Source organism: Patella vulgata, chromosome 3 (genome assembly GCF_932274485.2).
Source record: "Patella vulgata chromosome 3, xgPatVulg1.2, whole genome shotgun sequence".
Classification (NCBI taxonomy): Eukaryota; Metazoa; Mollusca; class Gastropoda; family Patellidae; genus Patella; species Patella vulgata.
In genome coordinates, this window is record NC_065881.2 from 84,014,074 (window position 1) to 84,039,308 (window position 25,235).

General features: G+C 34.5%; 1 protein-coding gene across 1 annotated transcript; it reads right to left on the reverse strand.

Moving 5' to 3' along the window:
• On the reverse strand, nt 1–13,410 carry LOC126816479 (ras-related protein Rab-22A). The gene is made up of 7 exons (XM_050543098.2): nt 13,256–13,410; nt 6,813–6,892; nt 6,307–6,388; nt 4,934–5,005; nt 2,501–2,624; nt 2,023–2,115; nt 1–1,123 (listed from the first exon to the last, which is right to left on the reverse strand). The coding sequence occupies exons 1-7, from the start codon at nt 13,289–13,291 to the stop codon at nt 1,014–1,016; spliced, it is 597 nt and encodes a 198-aa protein (XP_050399055.1). The 5' UTR covers nt 13,292–13,410; the 3' UTR covers nt 1–1,013.
• Between the last annotated feature and the right edge of the window lie 11,825 nt (nt 13,411–25,235).

The following is a 25,235-nucleotide window of genomic DNA, read 5'->3' on the forward strand; positions in this document are numbered from 1 at the left end:
AATATTATCGCAAGTTTTTAGTTTGTAAGTTTTATAAGGATGCATTATGTAAGAGCTAAATCTGTCTATTGCAGACTTTTATTTTGGCTTCAAATGTTACATAAATTATTATTTAGACATTTTTTAACATGACAAGCTTATAACCAACTCTCTATATCATCCGATGGCACACATTTAAACCGTATTGCGATCGCCATTTAAAGTTTTAATTTAAAAATGGAGAAGTGAGGCAGAGTCTCAATTAACAAGTAACGTTGCTATGGTAATAAACAATATTTACCACATCTTGTTAAAACTTCAAACAATGATATCTTGGCTCAGAATAAAGTAATCTGAATGAAATTTTCAATATATTAATTTTTTAATTATCTATTTTGGAACTATTATATCCAGAACGTCCAGCTCTGTATCTAAATCTTACATAATGCATCTTTACATTTAGGTTTGTCTTTTATTACCAGTCTGATAAAACTACAGATCTAATTTGTCATTCGTTTTCTAAAAAACGGCTTTTGTGTCAAAATTTAGGCCTATCATACAAACAAAGACCTTTAAAACAAAGACCTATTAAACAATTGTCGACCTTAGAAAGGTCAATTAAAAAAAGACCTTTTAAACAAAGGTCTACAGTCGACAGGTCTATTAAACAAAGGCTTATTATACAAAGACCTATTAAACAAAGGCCTATTATACAAAGGCCTATTAAACAAAGGCCTTTTTAAACAAAGACATATTATATAAAGACCTGTTAAACAAAGACCTATTATACAAAGGCCTTTAAAACAAAGACCTATCATACAAAGGCCTACGGTAGACAGGTCTATTAAACAAAGAACTATTATACAAAGGCCTTTAAAACAAAGGCCTACATGTATTACACAAAGGCCTATCATACAAAGGCCTATTAAACAAAATTTTGAAGTTTATAAAAACGAAACCAAAGAAGATCCGTGCCACAATCAGACTGTTTTGATTTGTTAAAAAATTTCTAATCTTAAATCAAAAACCTAGCATCAGGATCCGCAACATTTTTTGTCTTTTTTTACGTCTTTTCTGTTTCGTAGATTGACAGTGCTACCAAGTTTAGCCGCAGATGAGTAATCTTCACATGGTAATCTCTCCGCTAAAAAAAAAACACAATTAAATGACAAGTGTGAAAAATGAAATGAAATGGAATGGGGATTAACGTCCTACTGTTCTGCTCCGAACTAGGCTAATGAAGACGGGAATCCGAATAACGGTGTGCTATGAGGGACATTTTGCCCGGACAGCGGCACTAAGGCCTACTCTTATATCGAATTCCAACTGTCAAGAGATCTTTTATGTGCACGCAAATGTGTATACGGGACCTCAGTTTTTCATCCCATCCGAACGACTAGACAGCTGTCCTTATCAGGCCCTCCGTCCTGCATCACTGACAATTGGGAACCACGCTGGAAAATCTGGATGAACTTTCTCGGCCTATGCAGGGATCGAACACCCGACAGCCAGGCAAGTGTGAAAAAATATGCAAAATAATTTTGTCAGGCAAATGATCTTCTTTGGGTAAAAAGATAAAAACAAATTGAAGAGATTCGACCAGTACAAGTTGACCAGTTTGTGGTGCTATAGCGAGCAATATTTTCATGTTCTGCTCTGACTGGGCTAATGAAGACGGGCATACACCATACAGTGTGCGATGAGGGAAATTTTGCCTGGGCTGCGGCACTATGGTCTACTCTTAAATCGAATGCCAACTGCCAAGGGATCTTTTACATGTACGCCAATGTGTATACGCGTCCTGGTTTTTTTTTATCCTATCCGAATGAATAAACAGCTATACTTGTCAGGCCCTTCGTCCTGCACCACTGACAAGGGGAAACCATGTCAGATAATCCTGATGGCCTTTCTCGGCCAACGCAGGAATCGAACATGTGACCTCCAGACTAGCGAGCCAGGGTCTTACCTACTTACCCACTTAGTCACCATGGCTCCCTAAAGGGTTGACATATAAAAACAAAATAGAATTCTAACTGTACGTACATATTTTATAAAATAAATCAGCTACATTGATTGCCGTTAACGCACTGGTTTCACAAAATATAGCATTGATCTCCTTAGCATAATCTTCTGCATCTGTTAAAATAAAACAAAACAATCAATATTAATTACATCATGTATGTAAACTTTTATTTGATGTTCGAGTAGATTTTTTTAAATACCTGGCCCTGAGTTCACAAATATTCACAGACATAAGTTAAGAATTTACTTAAAATTGTTTGCCTTATTTTAACTAAAATATAGCCCTTTATAAAAAATTTGTTGTTTTAATGTATCAGATACACCAATAAGAATCTATGTGCAAAGTTTTGTGTTTCTGAATCAAAGATATTTCTAATAAACATTGATTGAAAGTTCAGTAAATTCTTAAACCTAAGTCTAAGAATGCTTTGTCTGAGAGGCCTAAGCCACGGCAACTCAGTGAGTTCGATTCCTGGAGGCGGAGGAACAATAATCCTACCTTTCTCTCGTACTTCGCGAAGGTCATCAAGGTCACATTTATTACCAGCGATGGCTATGACTATATTTGGAGCACCTTGATGACGTAATTCTTGAACCCAGCTTTTAACAGATTTATATGTTGCCTGAAACAAAAATTTGTAGAAGAAAATAAATTTAAAATATTTCTAATCCACCGCGTAACCATGACAATCGAGTGGCTACAGTGATTTCAAAATAAGGTTTTCTCGGCTTAGAGTGAAGCAATTTGACTGAAATGTTCAGCATATTCCCTTTTTATTATCTAGTTTGAACTATTATAGGGAGAACTGTCAGCACTTAATCTAATCTTTCATAAGGCTACGCAAAATAAATGTCTTGTTTCTCCGGCAACTGACAGCTGAAACTGTAGGGGGGGAGGGCGGTTTATTTTTTTTTTTATCTCATTTCTGGCTAGAGGATGGTGCAAAATAAAATTTGCCTATTGTTGAAAATTGTTGGGGCGGGAGGGCGGCCTTGTATTTTTTATTTTTTTTAATGAGAAAGTCATTACTTGTCTACGGTTTTGCTTTCAGTTATATATTATACATACTTAGAACATAAATCCAAAAATCAAGTCCACTCAAACACTGAACACTGACTGAAAGGAAAATAATTTTCCATATTGAATTCACGTAATGTAGCTTACTAATGGTAATGGTGACAACCATAATTGAAATTGGTTTAAAATAAAATTCCGTAAGACTATTAATAGCCGTCCATAATAACGACAATATTTTAAAGAGTAAGCCTCTGTCAGCATGTGTATCAAAAATAATCATCACGGTAAACGACACTTCGATCTAAATCTAGTATCGCTGGTTTATAATGATTGACCTAATTCCAACCAATGCATGTCACGTGTCATCGGGATTCGTGAAATGACTGTTTCTCAGGATATTTGGTGTGTTTCTCAGCATATTCGGTGTTCTATCTGGGGTTTATATCGAATGACTATTTAAATTTAACTAACAACTCGTCAGTAAAACCATCAAATGTGTAATCCAATTATTATTTGCCGGATTATCAAAACTACCGTTAAACGTGCTAATGACCCAGATTCTGACTAAGGTATGGTGACTATCATCGTATCGTATTCGTAGCCACAAGTTATAATAATTAACCTGCTCTACGATTCATTGTTTTATAAGTAGGATTTTTTCAAACATGGACCGACTGAAGCCGGCAATAATGAGCCGATTAAGATCGAATGATTGAAATACATTGCATTGTTGTCAATGACTTTCGGTGTTTAACACGAATCAAATTCTAGTTCACAAGGGGAGGTAATTAAAATCACGTGATACAAAAATGGAGGTTCTTTCGATATCAATAAAAAAGACCCGTAAATGAGCGTTTACATCTGAATCAGTTTAATACATTTGAATGGATATTCACGAATGGGGCATGTAGATACATGCGGCATATTTTTTTTATGACTTGCTTATCGATGTTCGGGCGGGCGTTACATATTTTTTATTTTTCATCAAGACTAATAAATAGGCTGCACGCGCAACCAATTTTGCGTGCGGGCGGTGCCCGAGAAACAACTTATTTTATTTGTGTTGCCTAATAAGACAACTCTATAGATTTACCACATCTTGGTTTATTACATGCAACGTTTCAATACTCATACAGATATCTTTATCAAGCAATGATCAAAGTAAAATTTGTAATTTTATCGTGTAAAACCAGTTGAAACAGTGAGTATGTATATTCCAGAAGTGATACATATTTCCCGCCTTCTTCATTAAAACTTAAAGATGCATAAAAAGATTTAGATACAGATCTGATAGTTCTCGCTATAATAGTTCAAAAACAGATAATGAAAAGGGAATATGTTGAAAATTTCTGTCAAATTACTTCATTCTGAGCTAAGTTAGGGGCTGTTTGGAGAATAACGGAATCTTGATTGTCATTGCTACCGTTGTTACGATAGAAAACAAAGTCTTGACTATCCATTTTTTAATCAAATCATTAACTGCCAATCATGTTTACATCCGTTGAAATTCAAGAGCATATAATGGCATAGAGAGATGATTATGGTCTTGGCAAGTTAATAAATGCCTCATTAATAAGCCCTAAAGAAAGACCTGCAATCGTCTGATTTAGCTCTTGCATAATGCATGTTTAATATATTGAAAGTATACCCCATTTTCATTTGTTAAAGTTTTAAATTCTACTACATATTTTAGCTCTCAGCCAATGAACAGGCTGCATTCTTACAGTCTTTTAGTTTCATTTTTCGTGAATAAGGTATCTAGTCAACATCCATGATAGAAATTCTACTTTCTTTAAAAGGATAAAATTGTAATATTATAAATATTATGAAAAGTTATACCCCTATGTCCATTAATCAAGGATATGAACATCTAATGACATCTATCAATGTTCAATTTTAAAATAATCAACTCACCTCTCTAGTGACATCATAAGCTATTATAGCCGCTGCAGCACCTCTGTAATACATCGGAGCTAGAGCGCGATACTAAAATACAAAATTAATAAATCAGACCTGGAGTTTACAAACGATTCTCATAATTAAGTTAAAGATATACTCAAAATTGTTCACCTTCTCTTAACTAAAATATAGCCCTTTATAAAACTTTTGTTGTTTTAATGTATCAAATACATAAATAAGAAACTATGTGCAAAGATTTGTGTTTCTGGATCAAAGAAATTTCTCATTGAAAGTTGAGTAAATTCTTAACTTAAGTCTGAGAATGCTTTGTGAACTCGGGGCATGGAGTTTACAAAGCATTCTCAGACTTAAGTTGAGAATTTACTTAAAATTGTTCACCTTATTTTGACTAAAATATAGCCCTTTATAAAATAATTGTTGTTTTAATGTTTAATAAGAAAACATGTACAACGTTTTGTGTTTCTGGATCAAAGATATTTCTCATAAATAGTGAATGAAGGTTGAGTATGCTTTAAAACTCGGGGCCAAATTATATAATTATATAAAACAGTTGGACAGGATATTTTATTAATGACTGATCTGAAATATCCTTCTTTTCTGCTCCAACCGGGCTAATGAACACCGGCCATATGCCATGCTGTGTGCATATTTCAAATTCCAACTGTCACAGCAGATTCTTTTATGTGCATTCCAACATATGCATGTGATCTCGGTTTCTGAAATTGTCATTGTTTCTTGGCTTTCTGAGCAAAATCCCTTTTCATCATTGCATGAAAGAAATGAAATGAAATGAAATGGGGTTTAACGTCCTACTGTTCTGCTCCTAACCTGGGCTAATGAAGACGGACATACGCCATACAGTGTGCTATGAGGGAAATTTTGCCCGGGCAGCGGCGCTACGGCCTACTCTTATATCAAATTCCAACTGCCAAGGGATCTTTTACGTGCACGCCAATGTGTACACGGGACCTCAGTTTTCCGTCCCATCCGAACGACTAGACAGCTGTCCTTGTCAGGCACTCCGTTCTGCACCACTGAAAATGGGAAACCACGCCGGAAAATCTGCATTAACTATCTCGGCCAATGCAGGGATCGAACACCCTACCTCCAGGCTAGCGAGCCAGATTGCATGAAAGACCATGTTAAATCAAAAACAGCAATATGTTAGTATCAAAATAATGTAATGTAGATTCTCACTGCTGTCTCTGGTTTGGGTGGGGGTTTAAGTGCCTTCTGAAGTGATATAATGGGGATTCTGACTGCTGTCTCTGGTTTGGGTGGAGTTTACAGTAAGTGCCTTCTGATGTTAATGTTGAAAAGATCGAATACAGAATTGTACTGACGTGATATTTAACCCAGTAACTAACCTTTTCTTGACCAGCCGTGTCCCAGATCTGAAATTTATAAGTATTTCCCTCCACTAGTAACGTCTTTGTCATAAAGGAAGCCCTGTAAATATATGAAATTATAAATCAAATGAATTCACTCTCTAATAAAATAGTTAACAGACTTCAAAACAGGCTAGTCAATGTGGGAGAGAGAGAAATGGGGTTTAACGTCCACTCGACACAAACTAGGTCATTTCAGGACTAACATATGGTTTTTAATTTTATTTCAATAATTAGCTTGCGTGTAGGGGTCTTGAGCTGTGGGAGGAAACCAGAGGACCTGGGGAAAACCCACGCGGTTGGACAGACGGAGAATCGAAATGACGTCACTTCACTCAATGACCGACCTTGTGATTTCACATTTTAAACCACTAGGACCCCCCACCCCCTGCTGATTATATTAATGGGAATTGGAGATCAATTACAGGTACCCTATTTCCTACCATCACCTTTCGACAGATTGTGAAGAAGAAAAAGATATTTACCCTATTGTACTCTCTAGTGCTGGTTTAAACGAATCTGTGACGAACCTCATCACAAGACTGGATTTACCCACACCAGAATCCTGTAAACAAAACAAACCTGATAAAAATAAACACATATAAAGTATTCACTAGATAATCTACTTAATGTAGCAATATTGTTATTAATTATTAATTTATTAAAACCATGTAGTTAAAACGGTCAACTATAAACACGTCCAGTCTTTTCACATAGTTAAAACATGATATATCATAGTCATCTATAAACACGTCCAGTCTTTTCACATAGTTAAAACATGATATATCATAGTCATCTATAAACACGTCCAGTCTTTTCACATAGTTAAAACATGATATATCATAGTCATCTATAAACACGTCCAGTCTTTTCACATAGTTAAAACATGATATATCATAGTCATCTATAAACACGTCCAGTCTTTTCACGTAGTTAAAACATGATATATCATAGTCATCTATAAACACGTCCAGTCTTTTCACGTAGTTAAAACATGATATATCATAGTCATCTATAAACACGTCCAGTCTTTTCACAGAGTTAAAACATGACATTTAACGGTCATCTATAAACTTGTTGAAATTCACAACCACGTGCAGTCCTTTCACGTAGTTCAAACATGACATATAAGCTTATTGAAATTAACAACCACGTCCAGCCTTTGTACGTAGTTAAAACATGACATATATAACGGTCAACTATAAACTTGTTGAAATTTACAACCACATCCACTGTCCAGCCTTTGTACGGAGTTTAAACATGCAATATTATGGTCATGTAAAAACTAACCACACCGTACCCCGTCTTTACATGGTGTCAAACATACTACTATATTATGGTCATTTGTAAACTTATTGAAATTTACAACCATATAGTTAAAACATACTTTATTATGGTCATCTACAAATTTATTGACAAGTTTTGAAATGAAGCACCTGTCACAGACAATATCAGCCACGGATTCAGGCTTTGTCAGGCACAAAACTTCTGGTGCCTGTCATTTTGTCTGGCACTGATTTGTTTTTTTTTTATTGTTATTATTAATACATGTCCGGCACTAAGTTTAAAATGTCTTGTACCTGTAAAACAGTTATTTCTAGGCCTAAGATTGATCGTTCAGCAGGACTCTACTAATTATGGTTGTATTCTATGTAAAAGGACATTGGTTTCCCCTTGTCAGTGGTGCAGGACGGAGTGCCTGACAAGGACAGCTGTCTAGTCCTTCGGATGAGACAAAAAACCGAGGTCCTGTGTATACATTGGAATGCACGTAAAAGATCCCTTGGCAGTTGGAATTCGATATAAGAGTAGGCGATAGTGCCGCTGCCCGGGCAAAATTTCCCTCATAGCACACTGTATGGTGTATGCCCGTCTTCATTAGCCTGATATAGGAGCAGAACAGTAGGACGTTAAACCCCATTTCATTACATTTCTGTAAAAGGACATTGGGTGTGTTTGATAGTTAACCTGTATATTAATAGACTTATAGATAGGTTATAGCATGTAGGTTATATATGTAAGCTTATTACATATCTTTGATTACTTTCTTGAGTAATAAATCATTGAAACAATGACAACATACACACGATCAATTATTGTAGACATGTATTGAAATAGGGTTTAACGTCCTACTGTTCAGCTCCTATACTGGGTTATTGAAGATGGAAATACGCCATACAGTGTGCAATATGTAGATTGCAGTTGAGTAACAAGCAAGAGTGCTTATATAAAACTGTTTCCATAATTATGATCATTACATATATGACGACCTAAAAAGATATATATCTATAAAATATTGTGTGATTTAAATCAAAGTTATGGATAAAATATGTAAATTCAAAGCGGGAAGCAAGGAAGATGCATTGATATATTTTTAGAAGTGTAACATAATCATATCATTTTCTGGTTCCAATATCCGGAAGGTCTTGGTTTAATATATAACATGTTTGAAGCCTTATTAATAAATACACATTGATTATTAATTTGTTATAATAGTAACTCTTTATTCCTGTACATGTAAATTGACTGAGATACATTTGTATATCACGGTCTGTATAAAGTCTATTAACCTTGCATTATGCAAGAGGTAAATCTGCCTATTGGGGGTCTTTCTTTAGGCCTGAAATGTTATCGAAACTATTAATTAGACATTAATTAACATGAAATGACCATTAAATCAACTCTCGATGACATCTTACATGTATGTGTCAGATTTTTACTGGATTTAAATCCGATTTGCTGCTCAACGCTCGGGCTCATTGATGATTTACCCCAAAAATGGATGATCAAGACTATGAGTATGATATTTATTGTAACGACTTTAGTAATGATTATCGAGGCTAGGCCTAAAATTCAAACACTAATATCTCGGTTCAGAGTGGATCAATTTGACTGAAATTTTCAGCAAATTCCCTTTACATTATCTAATTTTTAACTATTATAGTGAGAACTGCCAGCTCTTTATCTAATCTCCCATAATGTATGTTTAACTCTATTAATGTAAATATGTAGGTGGAGTTAACGCCTGTCAATCAAACGATCGGCCAAGTTTAAGGCACATTTCACTACCATTTCTATTCAAATATTACAACGATGATAACTATGTTCAGAATAAAGTAATTTGACTGAAATTTTCAATATATTCTTCTTTCATCATCTACTTTTGAACTATTATAGCAAGAATGGCCAACTCTCTATAAAAATCTCCCATAATGTATCTTTAATGTAGGCTAACTATCAAACAATAGACCATTACATTGTATCAAAATGTCATAATTAGCTGAATCATGATGAACAATCAATCTGTTCTTTTCACATCTGGGCACATGTTAATATACTGTTTGAATGTTGATTCGAATCCCCGGTTGTACGTGGGTTTTCTCCGGGTCCTCCAGTTTCCTCCCACTGCTAAAGACCCCTACGCGCAACCGAATTATGTAAATAAAACAAGCCAACAGTGAGGCTGATGTCCCCCGCCGAAATTGCAAAATAAATAGATGACACATATTAATTAATCGCACATTTATTTTTTTCACTAAGTTTCATCACTCTCTATCAGATAGAATCAAGATTATCTTGTCCCAAACCATCGACAAATGAAATCGATTAGCTCTGCTTAGCTTCAGCTCGAAATGTTAATTATTGAACTCAGTCAAGACATTCACCTAATGAACATCTACATAAAGTTTAAACATTCACCTAATAGACACCTATGCCAAGTTTGAACATTCTACCTCAATTAGAAGGAGAGTTATTGTGTTCCAAAGTTTCTACCAATCAAATTGCTTATCACTCTGCTTACCCTCAGCAAAAAATGTTCATTATCGAACTTAGTTAAGGTATTCATATAATAAATCTATACACCAAGTTTCATCAATCTCACTTAATTAGAACTAAAGTTATCGTGTCCCAAAGCATCAACCAATCAAATTGCTTATCTCTGCTTACCCTAAGCGGAAAATGCTCATCTTCGAACTCCATCAAGGCATTGACCTAATCAACACATACACCAAGTTTGAACATTCTAGCTCAATTAGGAAGAGAGTTATCGTGCCCCAAAGTATCAACCAATCAAATTGCTTATCTCTGCTTACCCTAAGCGGAAAATGCTCATCTTCGAACTCCATCAAGGCATTGACCTAATAAACACATACACCAAGTTTGAACATTCTAGCTCAATTAAAAGTTATCGTGTCCCAAAGCATCAACCAATCAAATTGCTTATCTCTGCTTACCCTAAGCGGAAAATGCTCATCTTCGAACTCCATCAAGGCATTGACCTAATCAACACATACACCAAGTTTGAACATTCTAGCCCAATTAGGAAGAGAGTTATCGTGTCCCAAAGCATCAACCAATCAAATTGCTTATCTCTGCTTACCCTAAGCGGAAAATGCTCATCTTCGAACTCCATCAAGGCATTGACCTAATAAACACATACACCAAGTTTGAACATTCTAGCTCAATTAGGAAGAGAGTTATTGTGTCCCAAAAAGTGTGACGGACAGACAGACAGACGGACAGACAGACGGACAGACAGACAGACAGACGGACGAACCCATTTTAATAGTCCCCTGCTTTCTTCGAAAGGCGGGGGACAATTAAACCATATGTTAGTCTCGAAATGACCTAGTTTGTGTCGAGTGGACGTTAAACCCCATTTCTCTCTCTTGAATGTTGATAATTTAACAGGATGTTTCTGTGGGAAATCCATACACCTCTACCAAGTGAGTCAAAGGGAATTCCCCATGACCAAATGAGTAATCCAGGAAGTATATTTAAAGGAGCTAAGTCTTTAAAGATGGGTTCCTGCGTTCAAACTGGGTGATTTAATGGTATATATGGACTAAAAACATATTCAAACTAATTAATTTGTCATAATTATGCTTCAAATCCTTCTCAAACATTGTAATTGCGAAGGAATGCCCTGCTATTAAAATCTGATGAAACCAGGTCATGTTTACGTCACGTCTTGGAAGTCAGAGGAGAATTCATTGCATAAATAAGACGATGTTGTCTTTAATCGCTTACTATTTATTACAAATATCGAATCCTAATTAAATTCTCGGATTATCCACTACCCGCGTCTTTTTCCGTCATTTTTATCTCAGAAAGTGTTGTACGTCAATGTTCGCGTGTGACCTTTGACATCACGTGTGCAGAACTTCCTAATCGTCGGGCTGTTGATTAGGGGAACCCTTATATTTTTGTCCTGTATACGCTCCAGGAGTGTTTTTCGGGGAATCCAGTATTTTTCTAGTAAGATTGGATATCTCTACTTTCCATACCAAAATTGTCATACTTTTATTGGAAATAACCGCCCGATAAATACTTTTCTGGGAACCCATCTTTAACTCAATATCATCCACACTGAAAACACAAATTATTTGTCAATTTAAATCAACATTGATGTTGTGATCTTACCAGGAAAAGATGGGCTTCTGATATCCAATATTTAAGACAAGATAAATATTTTACCATTGGTACACAAATCGTGTACCATAATGCGTTTCAGTGCCATTTGAAAAAGGACCTGAAGAACGAGGCTAGACATATCCCATATTCTTATCTGGAGAGCATGCATAATAAATACTACTGATGTAAACTGGAATAACCAGACGCTAGAGATTGCTATTTGATTGAGACATCTAGCGTATTTTGCCAAACATAACTGAATTGAAATTAGAGTAAAAATGGAAACGATTGAATTTAAATCAGTTTATATACATTCATATTTCTAGGTCCCAAATATTAGCAATTTAGCTTCTTTAATTTTGAGACAGAACTGAACAATCTAGCCATTTTAAGATATACGAACAATCACAATGAACTGATTAAAACACAGATTCTATTTCGTTTTGTTTTTTATAGTTCAAAATTCTGTTTTACTTGTCTTTACTACACTAGGCTCTGGAAGAGTTGTTATTTAACCCGCATTCTGGATGGTGTGTCAATGAAACGGTTTATTATGGCAAGTTTTTGGCGTGAGGTACACAGAACTGTGGATAACCCTTTAGAAACATTAAGGCTGATTTATTAATCAAATGTCTGACGTCATAGGATCAAAAGCTTGATCAAGTTTCATCACTCTCACTTAATTAGAACTAAAGTTATCGTGTCCCAAAGCATCAACCTGATTGCTTATCTATAGATGCTTACCCTAAGCAGAATATGCTCATCTTCGAACTCCATCAAATTATTGACCTAATAAACACCTACACCAAGTTTGAACATTTTAGCTCAAATAGAAAGAGTTATTGTGTCCCAAAAAGTGTGATGGACAGACGGGCGGACGGACGGACAGACAGACGAACCCACTTTAATAGTCCCCTGTTTTCTTCGAAAGGCTGGGGACAATAAGTGTCACAGGGACATAAGTCTTATTCCATCAGTCATTGATCCCACACCCATTTTCAATCAATCAATCAATCAATCAATCAATGTACCTGATGATAATGATGATAGGTCATTCAACCACCTTGAAAGAAATAAGGTTATCTACCACAAATTAAGAAAGAATATCTCATCCGATACTCATCCTCTACAATTTGATGCGACTTAATATTATTATTATCATTCCGTGAAATTTATCCATTTTGTTACTGACTTCTAAGGGCATTCATGTTTGATGTGACTCCCATTTTTGTGTCTCAATATTTCATTGTTGTCATGTGGCACCACAGAAAGTAAATTACTCATTCAGTCATTGGTTTTAATCTTAAACCCCTAACCCTGAATTTATAGGTTTTAATCTTAAATACCTGACCCTAACCCTAATCCTAATATGGAATGTAAAAGTGATGGAAATAGAAAAGGGAGTCGGATCAAACATGATCGCCATTCTAACTTCTTGTCGATAATTTTGTTTGCAAATCAATGCATGTCGACCGTCAACATTTTGAGCATAACTTATAATAGAGAATCTCACCCCTAGTAAACATAATTTCACATCTCTCATTGACATATTCAGTTCTTTTGTTTCTGCTACTTGTTATTATACTACTACAGTTATCAAAACACTGATATTACATTATAAAATACTTTAAAATCTTCCTTCATCGATTTCACAATGTTTATTTTCATCCGCCATTTTGTCCAAGATTAAATCACATGACATATTATAATTGGCTAAAGTCGGGCGTTATAAAATATGTCAATATGGATAAAAAATAGTCGACGAAAATAATAATATTCTATATTATTAAGGAATAGTAGTTGTTGTTTTTCGAAATAAAAATGGAATAGTTTTCATTACATTATTTCTTAAAAAATATTCCGTCACAGAATTTACAAAGAAAAAATGGAAGAGAATTAAAATAAAGTTCATTAAAACGCCCGAAGATTTCAAATTAAGTGTATGTATGAGGGATTTTCTGTGATAAATGTATTAATTTTGAAGAAGAATATTGGTATTTTTTTTTTTAATTTGGTAGTCCGCCTTATAAAGAATTTGGTTTTTTTCTTCAATATCAGAATAATAGTACCTGCTTAATTGGATTTGTCTCCCTTGAATTGTATTTTCTGTAGGCTTTTATCTATCAATGCATACAAGTAATAAAGTGTAGAGCTACATCAATGCCATGAACGAGACTCACTGTAGTTTGCAAAATTTGTGTGTTTGCCCGATTGCATATGTTTTAAGACCACAGGTTGGGTAAGTGAGACTTACTACACATATTGTAGACCATGGGTGAGACTCACTCACTGAACATGTTGTAGACCATGGGTGAGACTTACTTAACATGTTGTATACTATGGGTGAGACTTACTTAACATGTTTCTTCATTTGCACATGTAGAACATTGGTGAGGCTGATTTAGGGGGCTAACATATTCTGTATCTTCATTTCAATAATGTGCTTGGACATAAGGGTCTTTAGCAATGGAAGAAACTCAGAGAAAAGGACTGGCAGAAATTCCTACTCCTTGTCACAATCAAAAATGGGATCGAAACTATGACACATGCAAAACACTAAACAAGGATTATATCACACATGCATTGATGAAATATGTAAAAATTAGATCACTTCTGCCCCCCCCCCCTAAAAAAAAACACTCCTCTATGTACAATCATATGATCAAACCCACAAGAGAGAGAGAGAGAGAAAAATGGGGTTTACCATCCACTCGACACAAGCTAGGTCATTTTGGGACTAACACATGGCTCAATTTTATTTCAATAATTCGTTTGCACGTAGGGGTCTTTAGCAGTGGGAGGAAACCGGAGGACCTGGAGAAAACCCACGAGGTTGGCAAACCCACAAACACAGTGGTGACACTCAAAAAACTCCCAATCCAACACTTTAGACCGAGTTCACATAAGAAATAAAACAAGAAAACTTCGGGACTAACATATGGCTCAATTTTATTTCAATAATTCGTTTGCACGTAGGGGTCTTTAGCAGTGGGAGGAAACCGGAGGACCTGGAGAAAACCCACGAGGTTGGCAAACCCACAAACACAGTGGTGACACTCCCAAAACTCCCAATGCAACACTTTAGACCGTGTTCACATAAGAAATAAGAGGATCACGTGGCTAAGTGGGTAAGACGCTGGCTCGCTAGCCTGGAGGTCGGGTGTTCGATCCCTGCATTGGCCGAGAAAGTTCATCCCGATTTTCCGGCGTGGTTTCCCCTTGTCAGTGATGCAGGACTGAGGGCCTGACAAGGACAGCTATCTAGTCTTTCGGATGAGATGAAAAAACTGAGGTCCCGTGTATACATTGGAATGCACGTAAAAGATCCCTTGGCAGTTGGAATTCGATATAAGAGTAGGCGATAGTGCCGCTGCCCGGGCAAAATTTCACACATAGCACACTGTATGGCATATGCCCGTCTTCATTAGCCCAGTATAGGAGCAGAACAGTAGGACGTTAAACCCCATTTCATTTCATTTCACATAAGAAATAAAACAAGAATACTGAGTATTGTATATCTATGATATATATTTAAAATAAATACAATATGATGCATAATAATCATTTTATAATAATATAAACATTTTACATATTTTACACGTATTAAAGTAATAATACTATCTGTGGAAATATACAGTTGTAGGGATTGGATTTGCATAATTAGTTTCATCTTCAAAATATAAGGGATTTTTCTACTTTTGCCATTTAGAAAAGTTTTGATGATTGCCGAGTCAATTGCTCTGAAATTCATGTTCAACCCATTTCCTAAAATTAGTTTTAAGTGTAATTGGGTTATCACATTGACATTCAGTCAACCGTTGTAATTGGGTTATCACGATGACATCTAGTCAACCATTGTAATTGGGTTATCACATGACATCTAGTCAACCATTGTAATTGGGTTATCTTGGTGACATCTAGTCAACCATTGTAATTGGGTTATCACAATGACATCTAGTCAACCATTGTAATTGGGTTATCACAATGACATCTAGTCAACCATTGTATTTAGAAGATGAAATAATCTCATAAATGAAGCATATCATGAAACAGCTGATATGCTACAATTCATGGAGGGTTAATATATAAGGCCATAGGAAATATATCTCTAGGTGTGAAAAAATACTATTAATACAAACACCCTTGATTTCAATACAGGTCAGGCTTCATAACCCCAACTTCAAGATGTAAACAGAGCTAGCGCTAATCCCAACCCTAACCCTGAACCTAGCTCTAACGCTTACCCAACCCTCACCAACAATAACGTGCCCAAACCTGATTTACATCTCAGCGACCTTGACGAAATCTTGGAACAGATCTAGCCGCTTTTAACATGTGACACAATTAAATGGAATACAAGTTACTTAAAAGATTTATTTCTGGCCACGTTTTGACGAGGTTTCTCTCATCTTTATCAAGCAAAGAATGATAACAGAAGAGAGAACCCTCGTCGAAACATCACCCAAAAAAAAAATTATCAAAAAATAAGTAACTTGTATTCCATATAATTGTGTCATGGGTTATTCTCATTCAGTTATTAAATACCACTTAAACAATTTAAACAATTAGTCAGGCTTTTGATTGAATATAGGTTACTATTACACCAGGGCTCCTGACTGACCGGCAGTCAAATCAGTCTGCTGCAGAACCTTACATTTACTATATGAAACAAGAATAGTGGTCTGAAGCCGTCTAAATGAGTTACTTCCCTTTATAATAATACTTCCAGCAGGGTTTCTTGTTTTAGTCATATTTACTAGTTTTGACTTGACTGACAGTGAAAATGACTGGATGGAGAATTTACTTGTCAATCAATTTATATGTCATAAATTTAGAGTTTCAAAGAATTTAACCTTAAAATGCAGTAAATACGCTTAAAAAAATATAGAGGCCTATAAATTTCAGATAATTCTAAAAATTGTCATAAAATACGCTAAAAACCGACTGGTTTGTAAAATTTGAAGTGAAAAATTTTGATTTTCTGTCAGGATATATTTATGATTCCCGAGCTCTGCGAGTTGACTAAAGATCCATAACGTAAAATCTTAAATTTTGTCAGTCTACCATAATTAAGCGAGAATACATTGACAATGTAAATAAGGTGTTGAAAGGGACACAATTCTACTGTAGTTAAGGGAGAATACATTGATAATATAAATAGGGTGTTGAAAGGGAAACAATTCTATTGTAGTTTAGGGAGAATACATTGAAGTAGTATTTTTAATACTTGACAACATGAAGGTATAGAGGGAGAATAATAATAATAATATAATGAATTTCTCTTTATAACAATACTTTCCTTTCTATGTACAAAACTTTTCTCATTTATCTATAAAATTACTATAATACCATATTATTGTATAAATTATTTTAACACATAAAAACTAAATAAGGTAGATACAACTTTTTATTTATTGCACTTTTAAAGAGAGAAAGAAAGAGATATGGGGTTTAAAGTCCACTCAACACAAAATAGGTCATTTCGGTTCTAACATGGTTCAATTTTATTTCAATAATTCGCTTGCGCAGAGGGGTCTTTAGCAGTGGGAGGAAACCGGAGGACCCAGAGAATACCCACGAGGTTGGACAGGCAACCCTACACCTTGTCGTATACAACCGGGGATTCGAAACCACGCCAGTTGACTCAATGACAGGCCTTATGATACAGCGTGTAGTTTCTGGTTGTTTTGAAAATAATCCACAAAACTCAATACAAAGAGGATAAATTTCATTTCTAATTTTTTCCAGGTACGTGGGGAAATCAATATTTACATCTATCTTGTGTTATAGGAGTAAATGGATTTAGGTGCAGATAATGGACTCAACTGGGTTGTTATTTCAATATGTCATAGGCCATATTTTTTAGATTTGATTTTCATAGTGCCTGTTCATAAATTTTAGAATTAATTTTGTTTTAAAATGTCAATAAATGAAGGTTATTGTTTGGTTGAATGTAAGAAAATAAATTTTTAAATGCATATCGGAATACAAAATAATATACAGATGTAACGTCATCCTTTGATGTTGGCGTACTATTATTTCCAAAAAGGTAATGGCCACTTGCCAATCGTACATTATCTATACTAGATGAAATATTGGACTCAGGATAGTGTCTGTATTTGAAGTTGTTTAATGGTCTCAAGCTAAAGACATTGCGTAATATATTGAAACAACACTCGACTAATGCCTTGTTCAGTATCAATATATTACTTAATGTCTCACACTCGATTATCAAACCATACATAATAATTATATGTCTTAGCATTCAAGGTGCAATAAATAAAAAGTAGAATCATTCATGAATCGTTAATAAAATTTGATATAAAAAATCCTTAATACATCTTAATACATATACATGCTTAAAACATAAACACTTTTTTAATAAAATTTTAAAAATGTAAACAAATTAATCAAGTTTTGACCCTCGACTAGAAACTGGGGCCTTATTCATGAAATATTTAAAGAATACAACATTTTCATTGGTTGTGGGGTTAAATTTCTGGTTCAGATATTAATTCCCAACCAATGAAAAGGCTGGCTTTTTGTGAGTAAGAACCTGTATGTTTAAATACTGTTTAATCTTTATATACTCGTATTCAGATAACATTTAATTGTCTCGATATATGATGCTACTGTGATATACAATAAACTTCACATAAGTCTGATTATCATAAGTCAGATCTTCGCTCAACTCGGATAAAATCGTTTGGACCCTTTGATCCTGCACGTTTTTCTTATTAAATTTCTGCGCGTTAGTTGGATCTTCGCTCTTAAATCCAGCCCTGATCAGCAGAAAGATCATTAAAGATTATTTGGGAGAATCATTAACATTTTTTATATCATTCAATTTCCGTAATTTCACATTAAAATGATACCCTGAAAACAATTACACATACTAAAGGCTTTATCTTACAAAATTTCTAAATAAAATTCTTATAAAAAGGTATTCTTCTACTATTGATTAAATTTCTAAATGATCATAAATTTTATACATAAAATTAAAGCTTGAATGTTTTGTATGGAGATGATATATGTTGTGTACTTGACAGAGTATTCTACATGTAACTCTGTCTAGCACACCAAGCCTGGAAATAAGGCACCTGTATACAGGGGCCCGTTTCACGAAATTTTAACTAAGATAAAATACAAATTTTAGTAATTTGATTGGATAATATTAGATTGATTTTTGTGCTTAGCCAATCAAAATTGAAGTAGCTACTAAAATTTGGATTTTATATTTAGTTAAGATTTCGAGAAACAGGGCCCTGTTCTATATTTCATTTCATTTTTTTTTATACTTTTGATGGGCTACACTACATGAAGATCTGACCAGTTGTACTGGGAGGTCGCATCAGGGATCATACAAACGGCTTTTGACCCTATGACGTAGGACATTGATTAACCAATCAGTGTTGACATTTCTAGTGATCAAACCACAATTCCAAGCAGAGCACGTCAAGAACTCGCTGTAACAGACCGTTTCATTGGCAAATTCCTCACATCAACTAGAACGCCCGTTATTTAACAACTATTCCAGATCCTAGTGTTGTGAAGACAATTAAAACAAAATTTTGAACTATAAAAAACGAAACGAAATAGGATCTGTGTTTTAATCAGGTTGTGTCAGACACCAATTGAGACTTTGTCCGGCACAATCCATCTGGCACCTGTCATTTTGTCCGGCACTATTTGACAGACACAATCCATCTGGCGCCTATCATTTTGTCTGGCACAGATTTGTCTTTTTTTCTATTACTACATGACTGACACAAAGTTTAAAATGTCAGTGGTGCCTGACATTTTGTCAGGTGCAACTAAAATCATTATAATCAACAGTGCAGAACATTCAGTACCACTTCTGCAGGGTTGAAGAAATCAATATCCAGACCAAGAAACACACTCTTACACTACTGTACAAATTAAACAATTTACAGAGAACACATTTCATTATGCCAACTAATAAATTCCATATTTCACTCTATAAATCAATTGATTGATTCTGTTTACATAATACTCGACTCTATTAAACTGAACACATTCAAATAGTGTATTAATAAATAAAATCTCACACTTATAGCCATACAGGCTTTATGTATCTGGCCCCAAGTTCACAAAGCATTTTCAGACTTAAGTTAAGAATTTACTCAAAATTGTTCACCTTATTTTAACTAAAATATAGCCCTTTGTAATTATTTTGTTGTTTTAATGTATCAAACACATCACTGAGAAACAATGTGCAAAGTGTTGTGTTTCTGGATCAAAGATATTTCTCATAAACAGTGATTGAAAGTTGAGCAAATTCTTAACTTAGGGCCTGGCCCCGAGTTCACAAAGCATTCTCAGACTTAAGTTGAGAATTTGCTCAATTTTCAATGACTGTTTATGAGAAATATCTTTGATACAGATACACAAAACTTTGCATATAGTTTCTTAGTGATATATCTGATACATTAAAACAACAAAATTATTATAAAGGGCTATATTTTAGTTAAAATAAGGTGAACAAATTTGAGTAAATTCTCAACTTAAGTCTGAGAATGCTTTGTAAACTCAGGCCCTGGTTCCTGTTGTTTTGTCTAACATGTATTTTCTATTTTAAAAACCTATCCAACTCAAAGCTAAAGTCTCTTGAGAGTGAGAGAGAGAAATGGGGTTTAAAGTCCACTCGACACAAACTAGGTCATTTCAGGACTAACATATGGTTCAATTTTATTTCAATAATTTGCTTGTGTGTAGGGGTCTTTAGCAGTGGGAGGAAACCGGAGGACACAGAGAAACCCCACGAGGTTGGACAGGCGACCCTACTCCTTGTCACGTACAACCGTGTAATCGAAACCACGCCAGCTGACACAATGACAGACCTTATGATACAACTGTCATACAGTAAAATAACAGGAGTAGAATAACAGGTAATTGCATCAGGTATTAATAACGTTTCTATCGGTAATTTTTGTTTTAATACATTTTGATTTTTTCTCTATTGCAAACAATAACATTAAATAATGACCACCATTTTTTAAAGGAAAATTCAACATTTTGATTTGTGAATACTTCATACTAAAATAGTTATGTTATTAAAATTCTCTATTTAATAAAGATAAAAACATACTTTCAGAAAATAAAAACATTGACAAAGCAAATATCTCCTAATGAAATTGAATGACACTTTAATATTTTTAAAAATAACAAAAACATGTCTTCAAATTTTTGAAAACCCAATTTTGTCCTAATATGTACAATATACATTTTTTTCTAGTTTCAAAAATATTAATGTCACACACAAGTCCAGCATACAATAAGCAAATATGTAGGATTATTTTTTACAAAATTATTATGGCTGTGATTAAAAAATATTGAAAATTGCACAAAAACAGTTGTTACAAAGCCTCTTTAACATTTCTCTTGATTAAATTTAAATAATATTGTGAATACAACTGTGTAAAATTTTAAATGAATAAAATAATTCTATAACTACATGCAAATATAAGCAAATATCATTGAATACAGCTGTTGAATACAGCCATTGGATAACCTACTTTTGTCCAGAATGACGTCAAACTGTAATGACGTCACAACTAGGCAACCACAATTTTTGTAAAAAAGAAAGAAAAAAGAGCGTAACCTATGATGAATTTTAACGTTATTGGTGCTGATGTTTTTTGATAATCTGGATAGTACAGTGTATTTTGAGATTCGCATGTAGTTATAGAATAAAAACAGAACTCAAAGACCATTGAATACTGCTCAAGTTATTGAATTGTTCACTTGAGTGTATCCCTGCCGCATTCCACTTGCTATCGCTCGTAGAATACTTGCGCAGGGATACACTCTCTTAAACCATTGAATAACCTTAGCGGTATTCAATTTATGTTCATTGAGTTCTATCTATCTCTCTTCCTTACTTCTATAAAAACTACATCTGTAATCTAGTTTATAAACAATCAGTTTTAATTCTATATCAATCTCTAGATTTAAAGATGCATTATACAAGATTAAGATAAATAGCTGTCTTGATTTTCAATCTTAAAACATTTAAAGAAGATATACGAAGACATTTTCTAATACACTTAACATCTCGGCTAGCAGATGGTTTATAGCAGTGATTCTCAACCAGTGTGCCACGGCACACCTTCCTAAGTGTGCTGCAAAATTTTGAACGGCGCACTAAGAAAATTTCTCAGCTATGTGACTGATGAAATTCGAAACACTAAAGAAAGTCTAAAGTCAAAAGTCTAAAGAAAGACCAGCGATAGGCAGATTTAGCTCTTACATAATGCATCTTTAAGTATTTTCAAATAAATAATAGCAAGGGATAAAATAATCCAATTAATTATTATTTTCATTGAAAATAAAATATATTATTATTGTTAAGAATAATAGTACAATAGTCTATCTCGGAAACGCAACCAGGGATCGTAAACAAAAACACCATGAAATCCATCATGAATCAATGCTGTGTTTTTAAGAATGATAAATTACTCAATAGTAGCTAACAAGGCCTAAGGACACAAATGTTGTTTTTTTTTAAATGTAAGTAAACAGACGAGAAATGAATGTGTGGAAAATAAAAGTAGACACATTAATGTTATTTTCTGTCTGTGAACCTTGAAAAAAATCATAATATTAGACATAAACAATGTTTTTATCTCGTCAAACCACTTAGTAGATCTATTAAACTTTTCAACCTAAACTAAAAGATGGTAGTAAATACAGTCACACATCCTTTTAACTCAAATCATGCCTGTTCTTTGTTGAAGTGTAAAAATATAATATATTACGGCCGTTTATAGTTTACTATATCCAAAAACCTCACACATTCTTGCAAATAAATGTTTGAAAACTTAAAATTCTGAAATTAGTTGGCAACAAAACTAATGGTTGTTTACGTTTAACGACATTATCAAGAGAATTAATAAAGATCCAAATTTAGCTATTAGTTGGATTATAAGTAGATTAATGACATCACGTTATTTCAACTGGCTTAAAAACAATCTGATGAAAACACAGATCCTATTTCGTTTCGTTTTTATAGTTCAAAATTTCGTTTTACTTGTCTTTACTACACTTGGTTCTGGAAGAGTTATTTAACTCATGTTCTGAATGGTGTCAGGGATAAGCCAATGAAACAGTCTGTTACGGCGAGCTTTAGGCATGTTTTTCACGGAACTGTGGGTAATCCACTAGTAACATCAATGCTAATTGGTTAATGAAATGTCTGACGTCATAGGTCATAAGTCGGTCTTTTGACCCCTGACGTGACCTATCGCTATAACTTGTCAGATCTTCATGTAGTGTAGGCCATCGAAAGTATAAAAAAACGAAACAAAATATAGATCTGTATTTTAATCAGATTGGCTTAAAAAGGCATAATTCAAGAGATAAATCTGCGTATTGCAGGTCTTTCTTTAGATCTTAAATGTTATTTAAATTATTAATTAGACATTAATTAACATGACAAGACCATAATCAACTCTCGATGCCATCAGATGGCTCAGATTTTAAGTAGATTAGAACAGTTTGGCCATTTAATGATTTAATTTAAAAATGGAGAAGCGAGATTAAGCATCTTGTTAAAACTACAAACCGTGATAACGTCGCTCAGAATAAAAAAATTTGAATGAAATTTTCAATATATTCATTTTTCATTATCTATTTTTGAACTATTATAGCATCAATGTCCAGCTCTTTATCGAACTCTTACATAATGCATCTTTAAGCTTTTTACCACTTTAAGTGTTATATATGTAAAAATATTAAAATAAAACGATTAGAATGATTCTACGAACGAACCATTGATAAAAACTTAAGGCAATTCAACTTGACAACTGGTTAATACTCATTTCAACTAGTAACTGTCAAACAATTGCTACACATCTCAAAATAAAGTGATGCCAGCCAACACTCCCTTTCATAATTTCATTTATTAGTGTATAGTAAATATATATATATTCAAAGTATTTTAAAATTTGTCCTATCAAATTCATTCTAATGTCACTACAGGGATACGTTTTAAATTGACAGAATTTCAAAGAATTTTAAAATTTGTCCTATCAAATTTCTTCTAACGACACTATAAGATACGTTTCAAATTGACAGAATTTCAATCGACTGACAAATAAATTAATTTTGTTAGTCTCGATAATCAATATGGTGTTTGTAGAATCGTAACGTCAATATGTTTCAGCTATGTTTTTTACTCAGTCAGCTCATGTGTTGTCGCAAGAAATCTCCAATGTTTCACCTGCTTGTCACAGTTATTTTGATTGAGAGGATTCAATTCCGGAACGTTCAATCGAGTATCCCGTAGGTTTCATAGTGTTGTCAGAATTTTGCAAAAGAGGTTCGGATAAGCACTCACATTGATTTACACTCACACTTGCCCGGATTAATTCTGGGGCCAATTAGGGTTCTCACGACTCGCAGTCAACACCAACTACACTACTACTAGGCTTCAACTCAAAACTATCCAATCATCTGCTGTATAATGCTGCACAAATAACCAATCACAGTCTTTCTATCGCGAAATATTTTCAAAATCAATATCTTCCGGAGGATCATCTTCCGAGCGTTTTGAATCTTTTTTCATAAAAATCCATGGAGCACTAAGACGATTAGATTTACTGTTCGGACGATCACTCGACGTGCTGTTATGCCGGCTGCGGCTCTTGACAGGGGTCGAGGGTAAACTTATCGTTGCGTTAATATTTTGGCCGGGTTCGAGAAAGTTTTTATCCAATGGTGTTATTAAACGAATGTCAAGTTGACTGCCCGCTTTACGAACAAACTGTACAACTTCTTCATGTTTCGCCCACATTGTATCTGTGTCACTAACGCCGACGACAAAATCACCAACTTTCATACTGCTACGCTGTAAAGATGAGAAATAATAATTTTAGAAAATTTAAATTTGGGTCCGAGTACGAAACTTTCTGAATTGCTGAGACACAGCAACGATCTGAAAACTAGATAACAGCAGATAATTCTATTATCTCTGGCTTGTGATCATGGTTATAGTGTCAGCGTATGAGGCTTGGAGACAGGGGTGCCTTCTCGACCTTGTGGGTTTACTCTGGGTACTCTAGTTTCCTTCCACCCTGCAAATGTGCTAAGCAAGATAATAAAAAATTGTCTGCGGTATCACTTGACAAGGACAGCTGTCTAGTCATTTGGATGGGATGAAAAACTGCAATCCCGTGTATACATTGGTGTGCACGTAAAAGATCCCTTGGCAGTTGGAATTCAATGTAAGAGTAGGCAATAGTGCCACTGCCCGGGCAAAATTTCCTTCATAGACCAGTCGGAGCAGAACAGTAGGACGTTAAACCCTATTCCATTTTATTTTTGTCTGCGGTATCACCCTCGGTGGAAGAAGACATTAAACCTTTATTGAAGAGAGAGAGAGAGAAAAATGGAGTTTAACGTCCAATCGACACAAACTAGGTCATTTCGGGACTAACATATGGTTTTTAATTTTATTTCAATAATTCGCTTGC